Source organism: Eleutherodactylus coqui, chromosome 5 (assembly GCF_035609145.1).
Source record: "Eleutherodactylus coqui strain aEleCoq1 chromosome 5, aEleCoq1.hap1, whole genome shotgun sequence".
NCBI classification, from domain to species: domain Eukaryota; kingdom Metazoa; phylum Chordata; class Amphibia; order Anura; family Eleutherodactylidae; genus Eleutherodactylus; species Eleutherodactylus coqui.
The window spans coordinates 224,976,282-225,001,812 of NC_089841.1; the positions used below are offsets into that span (position 1 = coordinate 224,976,282).

General features: G+C 44.9%; 1 protein-coding gene across 2 annotated transcripts; it reads right to left on the minus strand.

The window, feature by feature from the left end:
- Positions 1–246: 246 nt before the first annotated feature.
- ZDHHC21 (zinc finger DHHC-type palmitoyltransferase 21) lies at positions 247–24,590 on the minus strand. Of its 2 annotated transcripts, XM_066604277.1 has the most exons (8): positions 24,394–24,590; positions 17,155–17,359; positions 14,468–14,566; positions 13,463–13,574; positions 11,167–11,305; positions 8,815–8,931; positions 4,057–4,100; positions 247–1,452 (listed from the first exon to the last, which is right to left on the minus strand). In XM_066604277.1, the coding sequence occupies exons 2-8, from the start codon at positions 17,306–17,308 to the stop codon at positions 1,320–1,322; spliced, it is 798 nt and encodes a 265-aa protein (XP_066460374.1). In that variant the 5' UTR covers positions 17,309–17,359; positions 24,394–24,590; the 3' UTR covers positions 247–1,319. The 2 variants fall into 2 exon arrangements, with proteins under 2 accessions (XP_066460374.1, XP_066460375.1); XM_066604278.1 differs by lacking the exons at positions 247–1,452; positions 4,057–4,100 and adding an exon at positions 7,376–7,719.
- Between the last annotated feature and the right edge of the window lie 941 nt (positions 24,591–25,531).

Genomic DNA, 25,531 nt, shown 5'->3' on the forward strand with positions numbered 1-25,531 from the left:
AAGCAGATAAGAGCCCTTGGGCTATTACCTGCTTTCATCTAAGGCTTTATTTGCACACTTAATTGCTCTTAAGTAACTGAGTAGCTACTTAAAAGTTTATGCAAAATGATCACTTAAAGCTGTCACTCAAACCGTCCTTTGAGCGATCTTTGATCAATCATCGGCTCGTGTAAATGGGCCTTTAGACCTGTTAAACAAGTCCGCTCAATGGTGATGTAAAGTAAATAAAAACCCAAAAAGTTTCATTTACACCCATTTATTACAACTTTCATATGCAATGATTGTCGGTGCTGAAGAGGAAAAAAAAAGTCCGGCGCTCAAACCCTCACTAACCAGACATGGTCAGTTGAAAGATTTTAAAACTCTTTAGCATAACTTTTTCTCCTATTATGTATGTGTATTGCGGTAGAAAGTACTGGAATTGCTTTAATTAAAAATGATAATATTAGAACCACGACCAATTTTCAGATCTGTATTTGCAAAGACAACACCGGAATATAAGAAAAAACAAAAACACTGTTAAATATTTCATTAACACAATATCAATATGGAGCAGCAAAAAAATAAAAATAAAAAATCAAAACGGTAACCAAATTACCAATTAAAAAAAACAGCAATTACAGAGTACCGTATAATCCGTCAAAGAGCGAGCAGTAGCAATCATTTACATTAAAATAACTTTGTATAGTGACGATTTATAAAATCTGACCATTTAAGTTAAAAGTATATTGACTTACAGTCAGTTATGTTTATACTTTATATACAGCATTAATCCAGAAAAATAAAACTGACATATTAAACAACAAAAATGGTTAAAAAAACATATTATGTTTTATATTGTACAAAAATAAATACTATTTGGTTCATTAAAAAGAATAAAAAAATTGAAAATGAAAAAAAAAAACACAACAAAAAACAAAGACAAAACAATTAGAACGGATTCCAGGTGTCGGAAATTGTCAGTGCATCGATAAAAGCAAAGAAAATAAAAAAAAATAAAAAAAGGGAGCAGTTGAAAACTTTTGCCTGACATAAATCTTAATCCATAGTTTTAGTTCTTAGCCTGAGGGTGCTCGACGTGTCCTGAGGGGGAAAAGGACATCTTGAAAGGATACAACGTTCAGCACATAAATACATATCTTGTACCGTTCCCACAACTGCATTGAGATCACTATTAAAACAAAGCCTGGGGCACTTTGTGATGTCTAAGATTGGTGGGTGGATTATAATTGACTTGAAGACTGTCATAGCACTGTTATGATAAAACCTGTAACTTGCTTCCAGCGTAGCAGACCCATCTGTGCCCACCATCCATCTGTTTAGACATGATTGGCAAAGTAGTAGGAGACTCGCAGTGGTCGCCTCCGCCTGAAAGGAATGAACCACAGGATCTTCCAGCGTGTGCCAAAAACTTCTGAGAAGGTCTGCTGCCATGGTTTTCGAGCTCTCGATCTACAGAAGACAGCATTATTAGTGAAAGACGGCATTCCCATGGTGCATTTCAGTCAGCGTAGACAATACAGGGTTGGCTGGGGATCTATTAGAAGGCTTAGATGAATTGTGTTTCCTAGCATCACAAATGCAGCTTTCCTTTCATTGTGACATGCAGCTGCGTTTTAACACCACCTAGCAGGGGCTGAAACTTTATTGTCAATCAACGGAGGGCAACTTCTGAAGTTGTAGACAATCCTGGGATGACAAGAATTCATGTCAGCCGAACAGTGGCAAGTCTTTTCATACCTCTTTGAACCTTGAAAATACCATTTTGTCTTATCGAAAAAAACCCTTATAAGAACAAAAAAAAACAAAACAAAAAAAAAAAAAACAGAATCCTAAAAAGATGAAAAATGTTGCTTCCCTTCCCCAATAAGGACGGCAAACTAATGGAAATTAGAGCAAACAATAGATGCCGGTAGTTTGTGGTTTTTTCTTTCAGCATCAGGATTTGGTGGCACCGTTTACACGTGTGCGGTGCATTTTAAATATCCGGTTAGAAAACGAAAAAAAAAAAAAAGTCTTTTGGGACTCAAGGGCCACTTTATTAAAGACACTTGCCCTTTGATGATTGGAGCTTTCCAGTATGCAAATTAGACATGCAAGCAGGTTTGAATCCACATTAGAAAGTGAAAAAATTAAAAAAGTGCAGTGAACTGCGCGACTTTAAATGACGTATCATCATCAACGCTGGACTAGTAGTTCCTTTAAAAAAAAACAAAAAAAAAAAAGGATGGCCTAGTGGTGTTTTCCCATGCAAAAGGTATCAAGAGTATACCAAGAATGGTGAGACCGATGAAAATCATACTGCAAAAAGGGGATCCGGCGGATGTAAACAATGTGTTGACAAGAAGTGTTGGGAGGATTGTTGCAGCTGCATGTAATGCTGCTGTTCCATGCTAAGGAACAAGTTGTGTTTCGACAAGTTAGTTGGATGAACTAGAACAGTTTGAGGGAAACCAGTTGGGTAAAGAGTTCAAAACTGGATCACTAAGCAGTGGAAAGACATTGCCAGGTCAGAATGATCTAGATTTCCATTGCACTATAATGTTGCGAGGGTCAGAATGTGGCATAAGCATGAATTAATGAGCCCTTCCCGTCAGACATCCAGAAGATGTGTCTACGAGTGTTTCTCGCTGCGAATAGGGAATAAAAATCGGGACGATGGGGTTCGATCCAATTTTTAGCAAAAAATTCAAAAACAATTTGCCAAAGTAACATCTCTCGGCTTTGCGCAGAAAGGAGAGGAGTGTAGGCTTAGCACTGCTGCCTTGCAATGGTGGGGTCCCAGGTTCAAATCCCTATGAAGGTCAGATTCAAACCTAGAACTCTAGCAATGCCAGGCAGCAGTGCTAACTAGAGATGAGCGAGCATGCTCGTTCAAGCCTGATGCTCGAGCGAGCATTGATATTTTTGAGTAACTGATTACTCGATTAAGCGCCATGTGATCTCTCTCCCCCCCTCCCCAAAACACTCACATGTTAAATCACTTTTCCCTATTGAAATGAATTGAAATGCCATTAAGGCGTTCCGGATTAATGGCATTTCAATTCATTTCAATGGGGAAACTAACTACACTACATGTAGTTAGTTTCCCCATTGAAACCCGCCTCCAGAAAGAAATGCTCTGTCAGCATGGAGGAGGACACGACAGCCTGCAGCAGCGCCGTAGACCATCGCGAGGGACCCAACGGTAGGTGAGTATTACCCCTCCCTCAACCGCCTCCCGAGCCAGCATGCAAGTCAAGAAGCTCGCAAGCTGAGGCATCTCGCAACCCGAGGTACCACTGTACATCACAGTATAGGATGGACTATTATCATTTCAATTCTTAGGGTCCTTTTACACAGGATGTCCTGTTGGAGATTGGGCTGGCCCATTTCTCTATTCACAGAGAACGGCTGCCTGTTTTCACGGGCCGATCCATCGCTCACCTTTTATGCCCGCAGAAACTGATCAACGAATGAACAATAATTGTTTAGATTCCCACAGTCAGTAAGAATCTTAACAATTTCTTGCCATCTCTAGAAGGGCCCCTAAAGCACGTTCACAGAGGCTATTAAAAAGGTTGGATGCACACATAAATTTAGCACGAGTCAAGAAGAGAAAACAAAACGTGCAGCTGACTAGAGTGGTCTCAGAGTGGAAAAAGTTACAGAAATTAAATTTTTTTTCTTCCATAACAAAAAAAATTCAAAATCTGCATGTGGAAAAAAAAAAAATCAGGGTGTTTCATGGCATTCTATAGGAGTAATAATCATCATCTTTATTTGTATAGCGCCAACTTATTCCGCACCACAGTGCTAAAACACTGCAGATTTCACCATGGATTTGGCAGCGAAATCCACCCCCAAATCCACCATGTGAACGAGGTCTTCGGCTCTATAGATGTTAGATTTGTATATATTACAGGCACACACTGTGGAGACGCATAAAGTGTAAGGATGCTCATTTCTATATCAATGTGTGGGGATAATATTTAACATGTAATAACGGCAAAGGAAGGAAGTGTAATCCATATTTCAAAATTAGGTCTTATGTATGTAGTAAGAACGGTTACGTACATTTCATCACAACAGCTGGACATCTTCTCTATAGTAGTCATGTCCTAAAAAAGGGGAAATCTGAGTTAGAGGTCACGGTCTTCATTAATGTTCACACACTGGAATAATATTCATTCAGATCAATGTGGGCATATATATATATATATATATATATATATATATATATATATATATATATATATATATATATATAGAGCTATTAAAGGCGTTGCATCACAAGGGGCATTTAGCTCCTATGCACAGGATAGGGGATAAGTGTCTGATTGCCTGTGGTTGACTGCTGGGACCCCCGGTGATCCTACACTGCTGAATGTCCCTGCAAACGGAGAGGTGATGCATATGTGTGACCATCTTCCCATTCACTCGTATGGGACAGAAGGAGATTGTGAGCGTATGCATCTCTGCCCGTCCAATAGAAGTCAATGGTGCGGTGGTCAACATCACTTCAGTCACAGGAGCATTCGAGGGTACAATTCTTGGGGTCAACGGAGATCGATGTCTGACCGCTGGTGATCCCTATCGATCCCAAGAATTGTAACTCTAAATGGGATCACCAGCGGTCAGACATTGACCCCTTAATTCTTTGGTTAGGTAATAAATGTCTTTATTGGCAATACCCCTTTAAAAAGGGACTAGATCACCAGTTTTATTTTCTGTATTAACATTTTCCTAAAAATCGGGTTTTATTTCCTCAGTGCAGAATTTTTTATGCTCTTGTCTATACATGACTGTGAGGGGCGGCCATCTTTCTTGAGCTACATTTAAAAAGCATTAAGAAAATTTCAAGAAACTCTTTATGGCCGCTTCGTGGGCCATTCACACAATGGACATAAGGGAACCTATTGACATAGTATTGGAGACGGTTCTAGACATGCTCTATAACCTGTGCAGTGCTCGATTTGCCGGGGGTGGGGGTGGGGCAAAAAAATCATGTGACCGAAAAGTCTTTAAAAAAAAAAATACGTTTAACACAAAAACGTGATTTAAAAATAGGGGATAGGTCATCAGAAACCGACTTCTTAAGCAAGGTCTTTCAGGTTACACTACATCAGCCCCCCTTTTACATATGGAATACGTTTTAGCATCAGCAAAGAAATCCTTTTCCATTCTTATCCTTTAAATAACACCAAAATGTTATTAAATATTGCACATGGCTTCATCTCAGTACAACAACTTTCCCATTGAGTAACATAACCAGTAAGAATAGGCTTACCACCCTCAGTTCCTGGTGTGCCTCGTGACGGTACTCAGTCCCCTGCTCCGGTCTCCGTTGACATCTGTAGTCTTGCCCGGTTTATGGGATGTCGCAGGGACTGCAGCCAATAACAGAGCTCAGTGATCAATAGTTGAGATTTGTTATTGGCTGAAGCCGATGTGACGTCCCATAAACCGGGCAACATGGCAGATGTAAACCGAGACACGAGCACCATGGTCTGGCACTATGGGAGTGGGGAAGAGGTTAGTATATGCTTATTTGTTATTAGTGGGATAGGAGTTGTACTGAAATGATACAACTTGAACAAACCCTTTAACCCCTTAATGAAGCGCCCCCCCCCCTTAAAAAAAAAAAATCGTAACTCCTTTATTTATTCATCGACGTCGCTGTATGAGGGCTTGTTTTTTGTGGAACAGGTAGCATTTATCAATGGTGCTATTTAATGTACCATATAATGTACTGAAAAACCTTTTTAAAAATTCTACGTGGAATAAAATGAAAAAAAAAAAAAAAAAAAAAAAAGACATTCCGCCATCTTTCAGTGCGTTTTGTTTCTGCGGCGCACAAAACAAAAATGACCTGATAACTTTATTCCATGGGTCAGTGCGATTACTGCGATATCAAACCTGTATAGTTTTTTTTTTGCTGTATTACTTTTTTTTTTCCAAAGACATTTTTTTTAAATTTCCTGCTGCCATCTTTTGTGCACAATACCATTTTTATTTATCCGTCGACGTAGTTGTACAAGGGCTCATTTTTTGTGAGACGTCGTGTACTTTGCGTTAGTGCCATTTCAGAACACATACAGCTTTTTATTGCATTTTTTTCTGGGATATAGGGCGATTTATTTATTTCTTTTTTGGACGACGCTCACCGTGCGGGGAAAATAATGCGCTACTTTGGTAGATCAGACTTACATGAACACGGGGATGCCAAATATGTATTTTTGTTCCAAGTGATTTTTTTTTTTTTTGTTATAGATTTTTACTTTCTTAGCCCCCTAGGGGACCACAACTAGTGATGCTTTGATCGCTCCTGCAGTATGATGTAATGCGATAGCATTATGTCATACTGCAATCTGACAGGTGGTCTATCAAGCCACCCCACGAGAATGGCTTGAAAGGCAGTCTTCTAAGACAGCCTTGGGACATTTCAGAAAGCCCTCGGCAGCCATGACACCCGCATGTCACTGCAATCTCATCACGTGTGTGTGTGTGGGGGGGGGGGGATTTAAATGACGCTGCAGTGGCATTTAAAGGGTTAATAGCCATGATCGCAGCTATCGCACACGGGTGTCAGCTGTAATAAACAGCCGGCACCCACGCTGTATGAAGAGAGGTCACCTCGCGATCTCACTTCATAATACCCCAACGCTGCAGGACGTAAATGTACGGCCTGCAGTGGGAAGGGGTTAAAGGCCATGTCTATCTTCATCACCATTTTTTTTTTCTTTCAGATCTAAAAATGTTCAAAATTCTGTAATTAAAAAGCGAAGATCTCATGACAAAAACTCCTTGAGAAAGAGCACATTCCCTGGCATCATGTATTACCATATTTCTCTACAGACATCACATTGGTGAAGCAATTGCAAAAACGCTTTTCTGTGCACAGTGTACAGCTCTTATGCAGATAAATATATTGTCATGGTTACAGACTACAAACAATCCACATGTGTAGTCTGATCAGGTATTACCTCCCTCTATCCAGTTCTACTGTCTGCAGATTAAGACGTGGGGGCATAGGTGCTGAATACACTAAATGGCAAGCTAAGTTGTATGTTACTAGGGCTATCTGCAAAGTTGATTGCATTTCTTGTTTGAGATTAGAGATGAGCGAACGTGCTCGTTTAGAGCAATTACTAGAACGAGCATCGCTTTTTTTTTAGAGTAACTGCCTACTGGGGCGAAAGGTGCCGGGGTGGAGCGGGGGGGGGGGGGGGGGGGGACAAGGGAGAGCTCTCTCTCCCACATGCAACCCCCCGTATCTTTTCGCACGATTAGGCAGTTACTCTAGAGCAATTACTCAAACGAGTATCGCTTTTTTTAAACGAGCACGTTCGCTCATCTCTATTTGAGATGTATTGAAGCAATTAAAAAAAAAAAAAAACAGTAACTGGTTGTAAATCTATCATGGTTTATTAACAGGTTGGCAAACAAAGGAAGTGATATAGCAAATCTGCAAAGTTAAGCAACCACTGCCAAATAAGATCTGTCAGTTCCTTCTACAGAGCCAGCACATCACTGGCATAAACATGGTGTTTCTTACAGTGCAATGATCATCAAAGCGTAAAATGGGGAACATGATGGCAACATTCGAAGGTGTGAAATAAGTCCGTACGCAGCTCAAGCCCTATGAAATGTCACAAGGCCAATACACTGCTCATTACTTTGGGATTATCCAGAACGCAGCAATAGGCAATGGTTACGGAAAACCACCATGGCATGGGGCTGAGGATAAGACGGAAGAAAGTCAATCATACCACCTTACACGAAAAACTCACAACACTCGGCTTAAAGATAATGCAAGAAAAAAAAAAAGGTGCGAAGGTTAATACGTCCAACTCACTTCTAATTGGATAACTAATTCTACCTGAACTTTGTGTTAATCATATTAACGGCCCATTAAATTCCCTTAATCAATAAGGAACCAAGTAGTTAGAATGTAAAGCGCCGAGCGAGAAGCCATCGGTGATCTGCTTGTCTAAACGCTTTGCACGAGCGCCGACAATCTGTCGGTGACGTCCGTGCAAGTGCAGTCTGGCATCCTGTCTAAGGACGACCAGACCCGCGCCCCTGCAGAGAGCAGCGCGGCACTCACCTGCTCCCACAGCTCCGAATCTTTCATGTGCCGGCTGCCGGCAAATGCGCAGACCGGAGCCGGCGGTGTGATTTCGCGAAGACAAATTGCGGCCTTATGCATATGATTGTGTATTGTAATGCAATCCTATGCAGGCATGTACAGGCGAAAATTCTGCGAGAAATCCCGTCGCGGAATTTCCGTCTGTGTGCAGGGGGCCTTTGTGGGACATTAGTCTGTGTGAAGGAGGTAAGCCAGCTGAAACATCTGGCCACATTATGATGAAATAGACATTTCTAACTTTAGGAAATAAGATTACCAGATCCATGCTATACAAGTGTCTGGGTAAAGTCTAATTACTTTATCTGGGTCACAGATAATCTGCTTGTGCAAAATGTATACACCAGCATTAGAGGAGAAGGATCATTACTCCAATCATGATCAAATTACCCAGGCCCAGCAAGATTATTTTTTTCTTTCTTTTTAGCAAATCATCTCGGTTTCAGCAAACGAGGAGCACAACACCAGGCAGACGTGTGGATTGACCCCATATTCAATTAACAATACAGAAGAACAAGCCAAGTCAGCCTTTTAATATGTATGCAGAAAATAGACTCTACATGAGAAGACTACACTTAAGTGCTGTGCACACGTGAACCGAAACGAGCTGCAATTTAGTAAACTGCAGGCAAAACTACAAGGAGCACGACCTAGAAAAACGTAGCGGCACACAAATTATTACTTACCGTTAGAATGCCAACAACCTGTGTGTAGAACAAGCTACACATTCCTCCGAACATGACAATACCCATAAACGTTGATATCCTAAGCAGTGCCAGTTCATGGCGAAATACAAATAAATCCTGCAAGGACCAAACAACATCAAATTAATGCACTTTCATAATAACGCAGTGAGAAGGCATTTTACCTGTTGGTATGTGATCTCAGGCCGGTCTCACAACTGCGTCGGAGCCTCCGGCAGGAGGTTCTGTCGCAGATCCGGCTCAAAATACCGTAAGAAAAAGCACTATGAGGAAACCGAACGAAGCGTTTGATCGTCGAGGGGGGTCTGTTTGGCACGGTTCTGTTCCAACCTGAGGCGGAGTGGTTCAGATGGGGAAATTCCACGACGCAGGTGTGAAACCACGCTTACTTGTTGCTTTTATTAAAGTCTACCTTCAGTAAAATTTGGACATGAAGTGAGTCACAGCAACACCTCCTTCACAAGGGCAATACGGCATCGCGTGAGAAAAACCGCAGCGATATCACAATGCCGGTCCGTGCAATATCGCGGCACCAAAGTTGTGGGACTTTGTAGCATCACATGAGAGGATTTTCGGGGGGAGGAGGGTGGTCCTTAAAATATAAAAGTCACCCCGAAAATAAGCTGTAGCTGAAAAAAAAAAAAAAGTATGCATCACCTCTTCTGCACTGTCTGGGGCGCTGCCACAGCTTTTCTCTGGGTCCCGGCACTGCTTCCGGGCATTTTTCAATTCCCGGCCAGAAAATGATGCAGAGACACAGTGCCAGGACCCAAGGAGACGCTGCGGCGGTGGAGAGCGCTTCTAAGGTGATGTATCTGCTTTTCTTGTTATTTTTTCCCTGCAGCTAAGGCTTAGTTTAGGCTTTGCCAGTAGGATTTCCTACTGTCAAATTTGCATCGCACTGCATGAAAATCGCGTTTTCGTGCGATGAAACAGAGAGGAAGGCTCAATAAAGAAATTTGGGCTACAAAACCTCGGGAGTCACGGGCATATCGTCGGACGCGCAAGGTTTTTGTGTCGGGTTGTAGCACGCTACAAAACATTGCATGTGTGAAGGAACCCATAGGGAAACATGGGCTTCACATACATGCGATTTGTAGCATTATAGCAACGCGACATTGTCGCCCGTGTGAAGGAGGCCTAAAAATGGTTACTGCAAACTTCACCAGGTGGAAAAGGATAATTAACTCACAGGTGTAAAGCGAAAAAAGAAAAAAAAAAACAAAAAAAAAACCACCACTACAGGCAGCACGAAAAGTGGGATACTATTAATCTGTGGCACTAAATGGGTACCTGGGACACTGCAGATGTGTAGGTCGTGTACACATTCAGAAGACGATGAAATGTGGCTGGGTAATTAAGGAATCAAAGTTGTCTGTCACAACTTGTCTCTGTATAATTTGACACACAGAGAAGTCGTCATGGCAGTCTGGGCGCAGTGGAGAAGAAAAAGGAAAGTGATAGGTGGCACCTTAACCTTTTCCAATCTACTGTCTGACGTCTTCCTACATACTGATTGAAGCCTGTGCAGCTCTGATGTCGGAAGACATCCGGCAGGGTATTCTTACTATATATTGCCAATCGCTCTGTTGTCGGAGGCCTCTCCGGCATTTCACATACTACAGCACTAGCTCTAGCCAGCAGACGGCGCCATTGTATAATGACAGAAAGAGAATGCCCCATAGGAAACCCTGAATCCAAAATTGGATTGCAAAGGGTTAATGTATACCTCCAGTTCTAATATGTTCAGTAATTTGTAAAAGATCTGCTACAGCGAGCTAAGAACACCTCATATGCTTCTCCTCTATTACTGTTCTGCGGCTGGTAGTTTCTGACCCTTGCCTATTTGTGTTTGCCCCAAATGTAGCTGGTTTGGGCCCCCCTATAACATGAGGTCACTATTTTTTTTTCCTGGGGCACTTTGGGTTCCTAATCTGCCCGAAAACTCCAAAAATGTGGAAAATTGCATGCTCCGTCTATACATAACCATAATTCTCTCTCTGTAGAACCTCGGTGCTGTATGGGGCCATACTACAAGTACGCCTTCCATTTAATAAAGAATGGAGATGCTGTCATGCTCTACTGCCATTAAGTTACACAGCATCTTGGAAATGGCATGCTACTCATTTACCCTATTCCTGCCAATTTCCAAAGATCAAAAATGATGATTCATATGCATATCTATGTTCACGCAGCACAACAGATGATGGTCTTGTCAGCTTCGTGGAATGGTCTTTACACAACGCAGCTCTGTACCATTGTCCCCCTCTATTATGTAAATTTTCATTCTTATTATCTAGAAAAAAGGAACTATAAAGTGAAAAGGTTTCATACCCAGTTGATGGCTTTCATTGGCAAAAAGTAATAGTAGTGGCAGAAATCTAGAATGAGCGTATAGCCACTCAGGAGCTGCGTATAGAAGCAGAGCTGGAGGAACAGCCAGTGGTTATCTTCTCCAACACAGTTGTTGATCCTGCAGGAAAAGTCAACAATTATTACTTTATCAAAAAGAGAACATTCTGGTATAAAGGCTTCCATCTCATGACTGATCCATGTTTATACAAGTTACTGGGACTAAAATATTGATGACCTATCCTTAAGATAGGTCATCAATATCAGATCAGAGGGGTCCGCTGCTTGAGAACCCAGCACGATCAGTTGATTGAAGAGGCTGCAGCACTTAGGTGAGCACTGTGGCTTCTTCTCAGGCTTGTGACATGTTCATCGGTTACGTGCCCCAAGAGCAGCTCAGTCCCTTTCAAGAGAATGGGACTGAGCTGCAATACTAGACATAGCCACTATGAAATATACAGTGCTGTGCCTAGTATGCAATGAAGTGGCTGCAGAACATAGCCAAGCGCCGTGGCCACTTCAAACAGTTAAATCAGCAAGAATCCCAAAACGATGGACCCGCCCCTTCCATCCTGATCTGATACTGATGACCAATCTTGGTATAGGTCATAAACATCCAACTCCTGTAAATCCCAATTAACTAAACCCATTGACTTTCACGGACAGTAATTTTTCTTTTTCCAGGAGCAGAATAGCAGAAAACGTTATTCTGTCAGTCAAAACCTACAGAAACTCCTCCTCCTCCTCAGGCAGACTTCTTACCGCATCTTCTCGTTGAACTTCTCCAGTCCCCGTGTCACCTCACCTCCAGCCGGATCCTCCTTTTGTTATGGAATGTCCATCCTCTGCATTGTTCTTCCGGTAGGTCAGTGTAGGTTACGTCGCTAGTGATGTAGCGTTCACTGCCTAGCAAGGAATGCCGAGCTATTGCCGAGACTGCACATTAGCGCGGTCTTGCCTCGAGTCTTTCTATACTATTGTGCGCACGCAGTCTCGGAACTCCTTGCTAGGCGGTGAACGCTACGTACATTGCCCTGCAGCAAGGAGACTGCCTGTGAATGGGCCAGCTGGAGGTGAGGTGACCTGGGGGGACTACAGGAGATCGGAGAAGATGCGGCAAGAAGACTGACGGGGAAGGACTAGGTAAGTATAGAATTTTTTTTTTCTAATGACAGAACCCCTTTAATGTAATTTTTAAGTAACAATGCCTCTAAGATTTTTTCCTGGAACTATTTATTTAAAAAAAGGAACCATTCGTGGCAAATTCACAGGTATGTCACATTTTTTCATAATCTAGTAATGGGACAGCTTTCTTAACAGTATACGCAGGTAGGTTCATAGTCCTTATTTCGCTCTGATACCGAACATTCTCTGTGGGACCCCACAAACGTGTTCTGTAGGTCATGGCAGACAGAAAGTAAAGAACCAGCTCACCAGCGCAGTCCAGATCCACAGGAGAGCACGGACGTGTATGACCATCCAAATAACCAAGTGACTTTAACAGACATTCCAGCTCATCCATAGACCCAGAAAAATTATTAAAAATCCACTTTATTTCATCAATGTTAAAAAGTGAAAGATGACCATCACTACTGCTGCGGAATTCACCCCCTCTCAATGGGGGAGTGAATTTCGCACAGGAATTCACGATGAAACAAGCTTTAAAATAAGCACAAAATGGTTTGGGTTTGGAGTCAGGCTTTCCGTGGCTGATCTACAGTGGAATCACCGCTGCAGACATTCCATCGGACCCGGTCTTAGTGCAAAGTGGGAACCCAACCTTGTACATGGATGCTGGATTGAGCATTCGTTTTAATGTCGTTTATGTCGGCTGAAGCTCAGTAGGAGTTATGGCTGAAGTTTGAACTTTCATACAGATTGGGTAGCAGAGCATTGACAGCCCGACCTGATCTCATAAAAGTTCAAGCTGCAGCTGCTACTCCTCATACTGATCCTCCGGAGACAGCGGCCGCAGACATTATAGCACACACCTACCTACATCAGATCCCTAATACAGCAGGTAGCTGAAGACACCATTGCAGTGCTCATGCCTATGTCCAGTACTTACTCTGCTGCTCCCCACTCTCCTCGCTGTCAGTCCAGCAGTGGTGTTCTCATCCCAGATATTAGCTCTGCCCACATGGGCGGGGCCAATATGGATTTCACGATTTTGAAGAAAACCCAAAATCGTGCTTAGTTGAAACTACAAGTTAATTAGCCCTTAGATCAGTATGTTAATTTGATTGTAATTTAAAAAAAAAAAAGGTTTGGCACTTACCACGGACAGTGGTGATCCATCCTTCTGACACAGTGCCCACATCGACTGCAGTGGTGGGAGCGCTTTGGTCTCATCATATTGCATTTGTTGCATAGTTCCCAAAATTCTTTTTCTATAGAAAGTAGAAAAATATTACAGTTATTCAGCGGTTTATTTTTCTGGCTTAATTTAGAATAGTTTTCTGAGAAGTTGGCAAATACAAAAACATCCTAAATATACAATCTAATGCAGTACAGACTGGCCAGTGGCTACAACATTAACATGAAGAGAGAGAGCGAAGAATGCAGGCTGTCTACTAGATTCACAGTACTGGAGCTTTAGGCCTCCTTCCCACGAACGGATTTACGCCGCGTAAATTCGCGGCAAAAATCCGCTGCGTTGCCCCCTGCTATTAGGTTCTATTGAACCTAATAGCACAATGCTCACGATGCGGAATTCCACCGCGGAATTACGCACCTTGAAATCACCCGTCCTCACCCGCAGCATGTTCTATTTGCCGCGGGTGTACGCGCTGACGGCTTCCATTGCAGTCAATGGAAGCCGTCCGTTCACGCTATCTCCCGCTGCAACCAGTGGAAGATAGCGTGAAAAAACGCTTCCCCGCCTACCGCCGCGCGTCATATGACGCGGCCGGCCGCGTCATGTGACGCGGTGGGCGTGTCACGTGATGCGACCGGCCGCGTCATGTGACGCGGTGGGCGTGTCACGTGACGCGACGGCGGTGGGCGGGGAAGCGTCTTCACGCTATCTTCCGCTGGTAAGTATGGGGTCTCTGGGGGGCGCCGTGACGGGCTTCACTGCGGAATATTACGCGGCGGAGCCCGTCACGCTCGTGTGAAGCCGGCCTTAGTCCGAGTCTCTTATGGATACCGAGGATCTGCCATAATGCCACTCTGTGAATAGGTTTAGTACTAATATTTTCCAAGTTAGATCATTTTACATTTGCTAGCTTTCCCCTAAAGTTGCCATTGTATTGTTACAAAGTTTGTAAGCTACAACCAATACCTGTAAGGGGGATTTTTGGACTATCTTGCAGTTTACCAGGATCTGCAGTTGATGCTCTTAACAGTGAAACCACACAAAATAAGGAAGTGATATAATAAGCTGAAAGACACAAAAACACATCAACTATGTAAGTAATTCTTTACTACACGGTTGTCAGGATATGCAGTCATTCATGTAACAGGGGTGTTTTTAGCTGACCTCTGGCACCAAAACTAGGAGTGTAAACACCCATTTAGACAACGATTCTTGCTCAAAATTTGCTCAAAGCCGTCTTTTGAGCGATAACCATTGTGTCTAAATGCAGGGACATCATGCAGTTTGCGTGCACGAGTTGTTCCTCATTCAATTCTAGTTTTCTTCAATTGAGGGATGAACTCTTATCAGCGGTGCAGGTTGTTATCACAGTCGGCAGCTCTGATAAGATTCTTTCGCCTGGTAGTTCACAGCGGGGTACGAGCTGTAATCCTGGAGAACAATACAGCTGTTTGCTTATGCAAAATAGCTGTATTGTTCGCCAAGGGACAGCAGCGATGTCCCGTCCCACCTGCACAGATCTTATGTAGCTATTTAGCTACTATAAACTATGCAAAGATGATCACTCAAACTGTCGTTTGAGTGATCATCTGTCAGTGTAAATGGGGTCTTAGCAATCTCTATATAACAGATTGGAAACCGTGTATTTTTAATAGCATGTTTCGTCTTAAATATAATACCAGGTTAATGAGGAGTTCCTAAAAAAAAAAAAAAAATACACTAATGTTGTCAATTGACATAAAATAAAAGAAACGTTTCAGTCAGTGGTTATGTAGACTTTTTGCTCAAAAGTTCAACATTTAGCTAAGTTCACAGTATAAAGCACAGTCATAACTTCATCATGAAGCAGAGTTTTGGGCTATATGCAACACCAGATTCTCCCCCTAGAAAATATGGCATTATGGTGATACCCAATTTTCCATAGTAATGTACTTCTACTGGGTGTATCACATGGATTGCAAATTTAGTCACGTACCCTTATGAATACATCAATTTGCATTAGCTTCATGGCCTCCATTTACAATGCTGTGATGGATCGGTCTCCTGTTTTGCAAGACTACTTCAGGGTTCCGGGTACTTTATAAGACAACAGTTTAGGATTTAGTGACATTGTTGCTGTCAAAACTTCGGAAATTCAACAAACCCAATTATAAGCCAATGGGGTGTTTCAATCACGTTTGGATCTTTCATATACTAGGTGTCTGAAAGGTGTGGGTCCCAACATCTGCCAACTGCACCTATCTCCATAAAGCGAGTCTACTGACACACATCCCACAAGCGCATCCAGAAGGAGACTTGGTCACGCACATGGTTCCCTCCATTCATTTCTACAGGAGATATGCAAGCAAGCATTATAGACATAGGTACAGGTCCCTGAAGTAAGACCTACATCTGTCATACAATTATGGTACATCCTGTGAATATGCCATAAATGTCTATGGCGATAAAACCCCTTTAATTCTTGGGAGATGTCAACTTAGTATTTTTTACTGGGCCTACTGATAAGACAATAAAACCCCTGCCCCCAGGATCACCAATTTATGTGACACTCTAGTTTAGGCATAGAATTGCTGTTAATGGGTCACTGTGCCAGGACCTGGCTAACATTAAAGGAATGTTCCTACTTTGGCTTTTCATGGATGACATGAGAAAACCCGGGTCTCTGTTTCCAACCACCTGTCGGAAACAGCCGAGCACTTCAGTCCAGTGCCTTATCCACAGCTCTTACTACATCGAATGAGAGCAACGGAACCAGAGCTGGACTGAAAAGCTCGGGAGTTTTCGTAGTTACTGACTGGGCGTTCGGTAACTATAACAGTGGTTTCCCATCTTCGCTGTGAACCGCCGAGATGGGAATACCCTTTTAACTTAAGAAGCCAAGTAGTCCCACAGTGAAGGCTTAGTACAATAATTGAATAGAGTATGTCATACGAAGCATTACCAAAATGTCACAGGGCTACCCAAGTTATCACCTACTGACAGGATGGGTGATAAATGCATGATCGCTGCGATCGCCACCAGTACCAGAATGGGTGTTCCAAGGCCCCCTGGTTTTTCTCACCACACCGCAGCATTAAGAAGGGGCTCTGTCACATCATTCAAAGCCCATGGGAGTGAAGGAAACAACCAAGTATACAGCTCAATTGTGGGAAAAACCCTTTAATGGCAATTTATCATTTTTTGGTTGTATTTGTACTCTACTTTATTCGCACTATGGAGCCCTGTACATCTAAAAAACTAGGCCAGGAGCGTTGTACATCCAGAAAGATGAATGTGAGGAAGGGAATAAGAATAATAGGCTGATAGAAGTCAGTCAAGATAAAGTGCAGTAAGAGGTAGAATCAGTGAAGAAGCCATGCTTCTATTCCAAAAAGAAATTTTAGGAAGAGAGAAGCAGATCCAGGAAAACAGTTGGTTCATCTCATGGATTCGGCAGGGGCACTTGGGGTTTGGTGGTCATTATCACACATGGCAGAAACTTTATTCAATAAATCTACCACAAGTGAACATAGCCTTTAATAGCTGAGAGGTTTATACTGAGAAGGCTACTACAATAAAATAAAGAGGTATGACCACAAGGTGTGCATTTTATTACTAAACCTGGAATTACAACGTGCAAAAACAGAAAGAAAAGAAGTGACCTGGTAACCTACCCCATATTTCAGCAGCAGTTACATGTCCCTCTTCAAAGCGCGGGAAGAGGATGAGTTTTGGAATAAATACTGTGTTATAGAGCCAGATTAAAAATATAACTCCGACACAACACCATCCCTGCGGATCAGCAACAAAGTGTATAGGCAGCCCCATTGTTCATAGTCTGATCCCTTCCTGGAGAAAATATGTGCCACAGCGTCCAGCCTGTAAAAACAGAAAAAGTACGTTATATCGTGGGCTGTGAAGAGGTCTGAATACATACCAGATGTCCTGTTATTGAACGCTTATATAAACTGGATGGTCTTAAGGCCACTGAATGGCCAAGCGCTGCCTGTGATTGGCTGAGCGCTCAGCCAATGAGATACAGCTTTTTCAGCATGATGAAAGAACTTCAAAGACAACTTCAAAGCAGTGCAGGGAGAAGACCCGGCTACACGCAGCTGAGCAGTGAGTATATATACTGTTTTTACACATGCTAAGAATGATTTTTCAGGGAAGGGCTTATATTTAAAGCCCTTCCCCGAAAATCACTGCGGGGTTGCCTGTCTTCTACATACACCGCTCAGAGCGCTCAGCTGAATACCAGCTGAGCGCTCCAAGAAGACAACAGCTTTATGCAGAAGATCGGTTCCCGCTTGTCTTCTGCATACAGCGTGAGCCTTCATTTACACACTTATGCAAAGTGAACACTCAAAACAATCACTCAAACTGCCTTTTTAGCGAATTTTGAGCAATCATCTTGCGGTGTAAATGCACACAACAATTATCACTCAAAAGATGTCTTTTGAGCGATAATCGTGTCTATATGGGGCTTTACCACCTGAGGCCTCAAGGAGATTCCACCCTTGACGTATAAAAAGGCTCTTAGAGACTACTTGTGTGTAGTGGACCTCTTTTTCACCTATGTGGAGCTTGGTGGTCACTAGACATCTGTATGACACAAAGATTTTAGCCAGCTAACAGAGTTTGAGAGAGGGGCGCATTATTAGAATGCGAGAAGCTGGATAGTTGTATTGACGAACTGATGGGAATCTGGGCCGTTCTGACCAGACTGTTAGTAGTTGTTGGGAACAGTGAATGCGTGAGGGTACCCACATAAGGCGATCGGGCTCAGGACAGGGATTTGACGCCCTCGACAGATCACCAGTAGAGAGGATCATCCGACAAGCACCAGCAGCTTCTTGGGGTGGGGGCGCGTCGAATACGACAGTTGGCCACCCCTAGTAGTGGTAAGAATGACAGCTCAGCAATATGTTCAGGACATCCTGTAGCCAGATGTGTTCCTCTCATGGCGGCTTCCAAGAGGCATTTTCCTGCAGGATAATGCTCGGCCGCACACACAATGGCATCACAGGAATGTCTTCACAACATTGTTACACTTCTATAGCCTGCCGGGTCAACAGATTTATCTCCAACAAAACCATCTGGGTTGACAACTTTGACAGCCCACCAGTTTGCACGATCTACAGGCTCAGTTACAGCAGATGTGGTGCGATATACTCAGGATACCATACGGAACCTGTATGCCTCCATGCCCGCCCGTATCACATGTTGCATTCAATGGAAGTGCATGTTGCAACTTGAAAGATGCTGTAATTACAAAAAGTTCAGTTCTTGAGATCATTGGGTCATGCCACCGTATTGTTGACTTCCATTAGTTTGTGATATTGCAGGTCTACACTACGATCTCTGGCTGTGTAACCTGTACCATGGCCAAAGTCGCTGTGTTGCCCTAGCCTGTCCATCTCTCCAGCAAGCTGCCTGGTCTACAGATTTGAAAGTGTTGGCCACTCAGAAACGAGATTTAATTAAAAAAATAAAATAAGCCCTTACTGGGCATTTCTACAGAAAAAAATAAAAAGTTATGTCTCCAAGAAGGCAAGGATGAAAGAACAGTTGCCACATCATAAAGGCCCAAACTGGGTGCAGCGCAGAGAGGTTTTCTTTTTAAAATTTTTTTCTTTAAAGGGGTTGTCCCGCGCCGAAACGGGTTTTTTTTTTTTTTTTTAACCCCCCCCCCCCCCCCCCCGTTCGGCGCGAGACAACCCCGATGCAGGGGTTAAAAAAAGAACACCGGACAGCGCTTACCTGAATCCCCGCGCTCCGGTGACTTCTTACTTACCTGCTGAAGATGGCCGCCGGCATCTTCTTCCTCGGTGGACCGCAGGGCTTCTGTGCGGTCCATTGCCGATTCCAGCCTCCTGATTGGCTGGAATCGGCATGTGACGGGGCGGAGCTACACGGAGCCCCATTGAGAAAAGGAGAAGACCCGGACTGCGCAAGCGCGTCTAATTTGGCCATTAGACGGCGAAAATTAGACGGCAACCATGGAGACGAGGACGCCAGCAACGGAACAGGTAAGTGAATAACTTTTGATAACTTCTGTATGGCTCATAATTAATGCACAATGTACATTACAAAGTGCATTAATATGGCCATACAGAAGTGTATAACCCCACTTGCTGCCGCGGGACAACCCCTTTAATTGTTGTTGGGGGGGGGCAGAAATTTCACTTTTTTTTTCCTACTGCAGTACAGCATGCAAAATGATGCAATACCTTTGTTCGGCAGGTCAATACGATTATGGCAATAACAAATTGTTTTTATGCTTTATTACTTCTGCACGTTGAAGAAAAAACTTTTTCATGTTGCTGCATAGCCCATAAGATTTTTATACTTCTGTCAACAGAACTGTGTGGGGGCTTGTTTTTTTAACTTTAGTTGTTAACAGTATCATTTTGGACTACATACAACTTTGTGGTAGCTTTTATTCTATTTTTTGGGAGGAAAGGAGCAAAAATAGGAGCGTATCACTTTTTTGGGCTATAATTTTTTTAGTCACCCAAGAGCACTTTAGTATTCTTGCTCGTCACTCTGCCACAATACATCAGTCATCTCACTAATCTTGAGAATGGCGGTACTGTGCCCCCCTCCTGACTGCACGCCCGCAGAGAGGAGACTGAATGCAGCGGTGGGCAAGAAAGCGCGGTGCCACTCCATTCATCTTCAATGGGACTGCTGGAGCTAGCCATCCACTTGGCCATTTTAGTGAGCCCCATTAAAATGAATGGAGTGGCATAGCGCATGCTTAGCCACCACTGCACTCGCTCTCCATGTCACTATGGTGGGGCGGGGGGGGGGGGGGGGGAGGGGGCAGTTATCCTATAGTGAAGAGGATGACATGGGACCCCTATTCTAGGGACCGTGAGGTCTCCGCAGCACACAGACTCCCGCCCATAAGACGTTTATCACTAATCCTGTGAATTAGTAATAAATAAATTTTGGGAATACCCCTTTAATAGAAGTCTGTATGAGGGAAATTGTAGACAAAAGGACTTCTCAGATGAGAGAAACTTCTGTGTAAACACAAGCCACTCCTATGATTCCTGCCGCATTCTGATCATCATGAATCTTTTAGAAGCTCCAATCATAATGAATGAGATACAAGATGTACCAACACGGAGTGAAGAAGTGCATATCTAATGTTGTTTACGTGTCCCGCATCGCTCCAGCAGTATCCCTCTCCACACCTCAAGAAACTATTTCACTGTTCCCTCCATTCTTGCCAACCACACCTATCACAATGGGTTAAAACCAGAGGAGGCATTATGTAGACGTGGCTGTATGTACAGCCGGTGTGAGGAGGAAGTGTGAGTGCAGGATATGGTAACTGACATGTCAGAGACGAGCAAAGGTGTGTTTACACGGAATGACTAAAGGCCCATCTACACGGGACGACTGTTGGGCCAACTATACATGTCCTCGCCCCTGCGTTTGCCTGACAGTCGTCCCGTGTAAATGGGGCTTTACACACACAAAAAAAAACAAACGCTGAATCGTTCGAATTTGAATGATAATTCGTATCGTTCATTTCATGCATGAGAATCATCGTTGGCTCATTCACTAATCGCTCTGTTTAAATTTCGAATGTTCCATTGTTCTCATTCACCGGTACAGCGAGTGTTAGCGGCTGAAATAATTAGAGGTCCGTTTACACGTAATAATTATCGCTCAAAATTGATTGCGATTCTCCGCTCGTGGCCGGCAAATCGCAGCATGCTGCTCTTTGCCGCGATTCTCTGTGGTCAGCCTGTCAGATAGGCTGACTGGCGGTGAACCGGCTCCAGCTCCCGGGCGGGGGCTCCCGCGGGCATGGCAGCCGTGGGCAGGCAGCCATACTGTAAATATGCCCCTTATAACAAATGCTATAGCTGTATATACTTTTTTCTCTGTAGCCTTAACTAGCTTAGACCGTGGCATACAAACTTCATGTATTTATACCCAGGACTGTGACTGTAACAAGAGGGCGCCCTCTACGTCTAGAGGAAAGAAGGTTTCTACATCAACATAGAAGGGGGTTCTTTACTGTAAGAGCAGTGAGACTATGGAAGGGCACTTGCACATCTGCGCTCGGGGTCCAGTTTTCCTGCTCCGTTCGGGAAGCAAGGAAGCGGAACAGCTCCGAACAGGACAGAACCGAAAAGTGCCAAGCATACCCTTATTGACTATAATGGGGTCTGTCCGGTTTTCACCCAGCTGCCCGGCTTTTAGTCTGCATACAGCGCTTTTCCTTCCAGTATTTTGAGCGAATGCACTGCGGACCTTCTGAACGAGGTTCCAGCACAGATGTGAACCCGCTAAGGCCTCATGTCCACGGGGAAAAGAAGATTTTAAATCCGCAGCGGATCACCCGCACTCGGATCCGCACCCCATAGGGATGCATTGACCACCCGCGGGTAGATAAATACCCGCGGATGGTCAATAAAAGTGAATTACAAAAATCCCGGAGCATGAAAAAAAAAAAAAAAAATGGACATGCTCCATTTTCGTGCGGGTCTCCCGCGGGGACGGCTCCCGCAGGCTTCTATTGAAGCCTATGGAAGCCGTCCGGAGACCCGCGCCTGAATTAAACTCACCTGCTACGGGCGATGCAGATCTTCCTTCCCTCTCGGCAGGATCTTCTTTCTTCTGCCCGGCGGATGTGCCCAGCGCATGCACGCGGCACGCACCCGGCGTGCCGAGCACATCCGCTGGGCCGAAGAAAGAGGATCCGGCCGTGAAGAGGAGAAGACCTGCCCGGACCGCTGTGCGTAAATTTATTCTGATTTAATGCCTCATGTCCGCGGGGCAGGAGGGACCCGCTGCGGATTCTCCATGGAGAATCCGTAGCAGGCCTGATTTTTCCCGTGGACATGGGGCCTAAGGCCTCATGTCCACGGGGAAAATCGGGCCCGCTACGGATTCTACATGTAGAATCTGCAGCGGGTCCCTCCTGCCCCGCGGACATGAGCGCTGAAAATACGAATAAATAAGACTTTACCTATCCGGCGCGGGCGGCGAAGCTCTGCTCTGCTCTTCGGCACATCCGCCGAGCCGAAGCAAGGGAGATGCGGCCGTGAGGAAGAGCAGAGCTTCGCGGCCCGCTGCGGGTGAGTAAATTCTTTAAATTCCTATTTTAGGTCTCGAAAATGGAGCATGGTCCAGATTTTTTCATGCTCCATTTTTTTTTAAATCCCTTTTATTGACGATCCGCGGGTATTTATCTACCCGCGGGTGGTCAATGCATCCCTATGGGGTGCGGATCCGCGTGCAGGTAATCCGCTGCGGATCCTAAATCATATTTTCCCCGTGGACATGAGGCCTTAGAGTACAAGAGGGGCCTGGACGGCTTTCCTGAGCGTTACAGTACTACATGGCAATAGTCACCCGTTACTTCAGAAGGGTCGGTGATTCAGGGGTTAATCCAATTGCCAGATTAGAGGAAAAGATCGCAAAGGGGTTTTGTTATTGAAAATAATAATAACCACATCTTCTCCTCGCCGCTCTTCTCCTGGCTCCCGCAGTCCCCTGGCTCCCCTGGCCTACACCCAGCCGGACCCTCCTCTTCTTGTTTGGCCGCCTGCAGACGAGCGGGTCGGATCCGGCAGCGAGAATTCTCGCCGCGGGACCCGACCCGAGAGCCTGCAGTGATTAGCGCGTACTCACCCGAGCCTGGCGGCCCCTGCTCTTTCATGTGCCGGCTGCGGCGCATGCGCAGACCGGAGCCGGCGGCCGGGTGAGTGCGTGCCCCGCACAAAAATAGGACATGCCGCGGTTTCTTTGCCGCGCGAGATTTCGGTCTGCATAGGAGTGCGTATTGTAATGCACTCCTATGCAAACTTTCAGTGGCGGAAATCCCGCGGGAAATACCGTCGTGGGATTTCCGCCCGTGTGCAGGCGGCCTTTTGCAGCGGCTCTCTGCCTCCTGCAGGTCAGTGTAGGTTATGTCACACAGCGTCCACTGCCTAGCAGGAGCACCGAATGCTATGCCGGGCTACTGCTGGGACTGCGCATGTACGATGTCTCGCGGGGTTAGTATAGGAACACCCGCGACGAGACAGCGTGCATGCGTAGTCTGGGGATCAGCCGGCCACAGCACTCAGCACTCTCTGCTAGGCAGGGAACCCTACATCACCAGTGACACGGTGTACATTGGCCTGCAGCAAGGAGACTGCCAGCAAAGTACCTAACGTCACCGGAAGAAGAAGAATCCGGCTGGGTGAGGTGAGCCGCGGGACTGCAGGAGCCAATGGGAGATCAGCGGCGAGCAGGTGCAGTAAGTAAGACTGCGGGGAGGAACAGGGGAGTATTTTATTTATTTATTTTTTTAAATGACATTTTTTTTTTAGGCTGAGCAAGGGAGTGGCTGCCTCACCGGGCCACGGCACCCCCCGGGCAGGCTGCTGTAAGGCACGGCACCCCCCCGGGCAGGCTGCTGTCAGGCACGACACCCCTGCTGTCAGGCACCCCCTGGGCTGGCTGCTGTGTGGCACCCCCTGGGCTGGCTGCTGTGTGGCACCCCCTGGGCTGGCTGCTGTGTGGCACCCCCTGGGCTGGCTGCTGTGTGGCACCCCCTGGGCTGGCTGCTGTGTGGCACCCCCGGGCTGGCTGCTGTCAGGCACCCCCGGGCTGGCTGCTGTCAGGCACCCCCGGGCAGGCTGCTGTGTGGCACCCCCGGGCAGGCTGCTGTGTGGCACCCCCTGGGCTGGCTGCTGTGTGGCACCCCCTGGGCTGGCTGCTGTGTGGCACCCCCTGGGCTGGCTGCTGTGTGGCACCCCCTGGGCTGGCTGCTGTGTGGCACCCCCTGGGCTGGCTGCTGTGTGGCACCCCTGGGCTGGCTGCTGTCAGGCAGGGCACTCCAGGAGTATCTGCCTTACGGGGCAGGGCACGTCTGCCTGCAGGCACAGCTGGACACTCACCCCACGCTCTGCCCCCTCACAGCAAGCAGGGACCAGGAGACCCCGTAGATCGGCTGCCGCCTCACATCTGGCCGCTCTCCCGCCCGCAGTCACCGGCTCCGCTTCAGTTTCGGTTTCCCCCTCAGCTTCCTGTTCCTGCTCCCCGGCGTGTACCGCCCCGCAACGGACACAGCAACACGGGGACACACGGCCTCCTCTTCCTGCTCACCTCGCCAATAACAGCCGTCAGCTCTCTGTGACTCGTAGTCCCCGCTCCCCGCCTCTCTGTGTGAGGAGCCGGGGCAGTCCGGCCGGCATGATGTATAGTGGCGCCTGGTGAGCGGCTGTACATGTGTGCTAGGGAGGCACCCGTCATATATACACCATATACAGACATCTCATATATATATATACACACACACCTCATATATACACCCCATACAGACATCTCATATATATATACACACACCTCATATATACACCCCATACAGACATCTCATATATATATATATATATATATACTCACACACCTCATATATACACCATATACACGCCATATGAACATCTCATATATATACACCCCATATAGACATCTCATGTGTATACACACACCTCATATATACATAACATATATACCCCATATAGACATCTCATACACACACCCCATATATACCCCATATACACCCCATATAGACATCTCATATATATATATATATACACACACATCTCATATATACACCATATACACCCAATACAGACATCTCATATATATATAAAATATATATACACACATAACATATACACCCCATATAGACATCTCATATATATACACACACATACACACCTCATATATGCACCCCATATATACACCATATACACCCCATATGGACATCTCATATATATATATATATATATATATATATATACACACACACACACACACACACACACCTCATACGGTATATACATAACATATATACCCCATATACACACACCTCGTGTGTGTGTGTGTGTGTATGTATATATATATATATATATATATATATATATATATATATATATATATATATATATATATATATATATATATATACACACCCGTCATATATACACCATATACACCCCATATAGACATCTCATATATATACGCACACACACC

Coding starts and splice junctions, on each gene's coding strand:
- ZDHHC21 (XM_066604277.1), bottom strand. CDS start 17,308: ATGGGGCTGCCTATACACTTTGTTGCTGATCCGCAGGGATGGTGTTGT. Junction 13,575..14,467: donor TCCAAAAATCCCCCTTACAG/GTATTGGTTGTA, acceptor TACTTTCTATAG/AAAAAGAATTTTGGGAACTA. Junction 11,306..13,462: donor ATGGATCACCACTGTCCGTG/GTAAGTGCCAAA, acceptor CTTTTCCTGCAG/GATCAACAACTGTGTTGGAG.